Raw genomic sequence first — 3,622 nt, 5'->3', positions numbered from 1 at the left:
GAGGGCAGTGTCACTGGCCCTCATATGTGGGATCCAAACCGGGGCCCTCTGGCGTCCCAAGCCAGCTCTTAACCAATGTGCCACTCGGCTGGCCCCACAGAATTTTTTTTAAGCAATGTTTTGCATTCTTAATATGACTGAAATAGGGAAGAATCTTGATTTGGCTGTATTTTTATAAAATGGTTTAGTTGATCAGCAATCAAGGCATACCTTACAACTTATCTAGTTCTTTCAAATCGGCTTTCTATGGTTCATATTTCCTTTTCTGTCCTTTTAAACCTGATTTGTTTTTTCTTTCTGTTAGGTTTTAAAGGCAATTGGTTTACAGAGAACTGGAAAGCAAGAGGAAGCCTTCACCTTGGCGCAGGAGGTGGCAGCCCTCGAACCCACAGATGACAACTCGCTGCAGGCACTGACTATTCTTTACCGGGAGATGCATCGACGTACGTTTCTTTCTTTTCATTGCTTTTAAACCTGAGCTTAAGTGTTTGGATAGTTCTGATTGAATTCTCTATTTGTCTGATTTACTTATCACTTATTATTTGACCTGGTGGAAAAGGTAAAATAACACATTAACCATGATTTCCGAAGACTGTAAACAAAAAGGATATGTTACATGTATTAGGATCCTTGAATTGGAATGAGAACTTGAGTTTCAATTGTACATTTTGATTTGCTAAGTGGAAGAGTTACCCTTTTCTTCACTTTTTAATATGGAAAATTTCAAGCAAAGACAAAAACAGAATAGCATAATAAATCACATTGTACCCATTACCTACCTTCAGCAATTAGTGACATGTGGCCAATTTTATCTGTACCCCTCCCGCTGCCAGATTATTTCTAAGCATATTTTAGATAGTCTTCTATTTCATCTGTAAATAAAGATTTTTTATTGTTGATTTCTTAAATATTTTATTATGAAATAATACATTTTTTTTAATAATTCGTATTTTAGAAGAATATATTTTATGTAACAGTAGACAGTTTGATGTGGCATAATGAACATTCATGAACCTACTGCCCAACTAAATAGAGCATTATCAGTACTAAGAATGCTTTCTATATTCATCAATTGCATTTCCCCGTTTACCTTCCAAGAGGTACCGTATTTGCCGGCGTATAAGACGACTCGGCGTATAAGACGACCCCCTAACATTTCCACTCAAAATACAGAGTTTGTTATATGGTTGGCTGTGTGCGATTTTGTGAGTGTGGTAAAATCGCATAACAGCAAAATTGCATAACAGCCGAGCATACACCCAGCAGCGCTGCTGATGCCTGAACGGTATGTGGAATGAAGTGNTTTTGCTCTTGCCTCTCATTTGAGCCTAGCAACAACTCTGTGAGATGGGTAATAATAATAATAATAATAATAATAATAATAATAATAATAGCTAGCATGTATAGACTACTGATTATGTCAGTCACTGTGCCCTTGGTTTTTTCATATATGGGTTATCTCATTTAATCTTCACATATTCTCATGAGGTGGTGGGTAGTTTTTTCTAGTCCCACCAACCCCCCCCCACCACCCATTTTTTTTTTTTACAGATGAGGAAACTGGGGCTTTATTGATGTGTCACGTGTCTAAAGTCAACTCAGCTAATATTTGGTGGAGCTAGGCTCTGAACCCCTGTGGACTGTCCCAGGCTCACCCTCTTAATCACTGGGCTAGAAACCACCCTCATTTTGAGCTGAAGACATTGACTTGCCAAAGGTCACACAGGTGGTGAATGGCCGAGGTAGGACTCTACCATTTCCTCAGGGCTGCATAGCCTCATGCCCTCCAGTATATAGTGTTTTCAGAGGGAAGGGATGACATGTACGTGGGTGATTGAGGGTAAGACCCGAATCCAAGGTTCAGAATTTGTGGCTCAGTACAGCTCTGTGCAGCAGCTGCCTGCGGACTTTTTTAACTAAAAAGATTTAATACTTTTAAGAATAATTGGGTTTCTGAAATTGTTCTTGAGGACCACAGGAAATGCCTTTGGTGTCCCATAAGTCATTTAGAATTAATAGTGTTTTGAACTATCCAAAAAGAAAAACCTTGTCCATTTCACATTTCTAAACATCAGGATATGTTAACCAGAAGTGACATGTCATATTCTCAAAACTGAAAGCAGAATTATGCAGCTTTTGTTATAGTTACATGGGAAGAGGAGTAGAAGAAGCTTTCTTTAGGAATTCCAAGGCGATTACTATAAACTGGCAGGAATAGGAAAAGAAAGGGTACAGATTGTCCTTGATTTGAGCACTTTTGACCTCCAGACTTGGGGATAGCCCCTGCTTTTGTGTTAAAATACATTAGTACCTCAAACCACTATTGTCCCTTGAATTCAGACATTCGTTAACTGACAGATGAACAAGCTCACCCCATGGTGGTGCTTGCCCACCAGCTAAAAGTCCAATGACTGTCAGCATTGAGTGCTTATTTGTGTGCTAACTATTCTATTAGGTGGGTAAGATGATTGTGTTGGTAGTGAACTGAAAGCCAGAGATTAACTTGCAGCTACTAAATTGTAGAGCTAGGATTTGAACACAGGTATTTTTACTGGAGAGCCCAGACCTTTACCAAGCTCAGATTCAGCATCATCACTATCTATGTATGGCGTTGTTTGTATTGCCAAGGTTTCAGGATTTTACAACTGTTGGAAATGTTGCCAGTGACCTCAGCTCTTGCTGAATATTATTGAGGGTAGACGTGGACAGGGCTGTGAGGGTGGATAATTGTGAAATTGTGGGTTGATGAGATGTGGAGGGTTGAAATTCTAGGTTTGGAAGAGCTTTTTCTGTGCAGAAATTTGATTAGTTGAAACATCTTGAGTGCATCTCATTACTCATAAATTGGTTAGTTTAGTTATTGTATTTTTGGTTTTTGAAAACCACCCATGACCTTACTAGAACACCTGTATTATTATTCTCCTTTTTCTAAAATGATTCCCTTGTGCTATGTGGTTCTCAACAGATTTTGTACTCTTGTGACTTGGTGGGCATCAGTACTTTCTTTTACCATTATTATCCATTTTAAAATGTTTCTAGTGGTTAGGGGGACCCGAGGGGTGGAAGTGATGGTCAGGTATGGCACTTAATACATTTGTACAGAATACAGGAATTGCTAGGTCAGCAACTGCAAACTAGAAATAGAGAAGTTTGAAAGAAAAAATATTCCCATAGTCTTTAGAACACACACACACACACACACACACACACATTTATATTACTTTTCTGGCACAAAATCCTTTTTTTTTTTTCTAATCTGTCTTATTAGCTTTTAGTTTCTCACTCATCTGGATCAGGTGTCACACATATCCAGGAGGGTGGCTTGCTCAGTCATTCAACAGATTTTCATAGTCCATTGCCAATGATTTAACCCAATGTTTTCCAAATTTCTATCATTCTTTTTTACCCAATCTGATGATTTTAGCTTTATTATAGTATTATCTGTATTGTTATTTACTTAATATTTTTCTGTAAGCTGACTTTTAAGCTTCAATTTATGTAAAAACAATCTATAGGGCCGGCCGAGTGGCGTGATGGTTAAGAACTGGCTTGGGACGCCAGAGGGCCCCGGTTCGGATCCCACATATGAGGGCCAGTGGCACTGCCCTCTACAGCTAAGATG

General features: G+C 38.8%; 1 protein-coding gene across 2 annotated transcripts in view; it reads left to right on the top strand.

The window, feature by feature from the left end:
• The window catches only part of NAA25 (N-alpha-acetyltransferase 25, NatB auxiliary subunit), a 64,461-nt gene that overhangs the window by 8,802 nt on the left and 52,037 nt on the right, over nucleotides 1–3,622 (top strand). For both annotated transcript variants that reach the window (XM_019641663.1, XM_019641662.1), the window contains exon 2: nucleotides 305–443. In XM_019641663.1, coding sequence (XP_019497208.1) covers nucleotides 305–443 — 139 coding nt within the window. The remainder of the gene's footprint in view (nucleotides 1–304; nucleotides 444–3,622) is intronic.

Source organism: Hipposideros armiger, unplaced genomic scaffold (genome assembly GCF_001890085.2).
Source record: "Hipposideros armiger isolate ML-2016 unplaced genomic scaffold, ASM189008v1 scaffold_62, whole genome shotgun sequence".
In the NCBI taxonomy this organism is placed as follows: Eukaryota; Metazoa; Chordata; class Mammalia; order Chiroptera; family Hipposideridae; genus Hipposideros; species Hipposideros armiger.
Note: the sequence above shows the minus strand (reverse complement) of the source record. Positions and strands in the feature narration are given on the sequence as shown.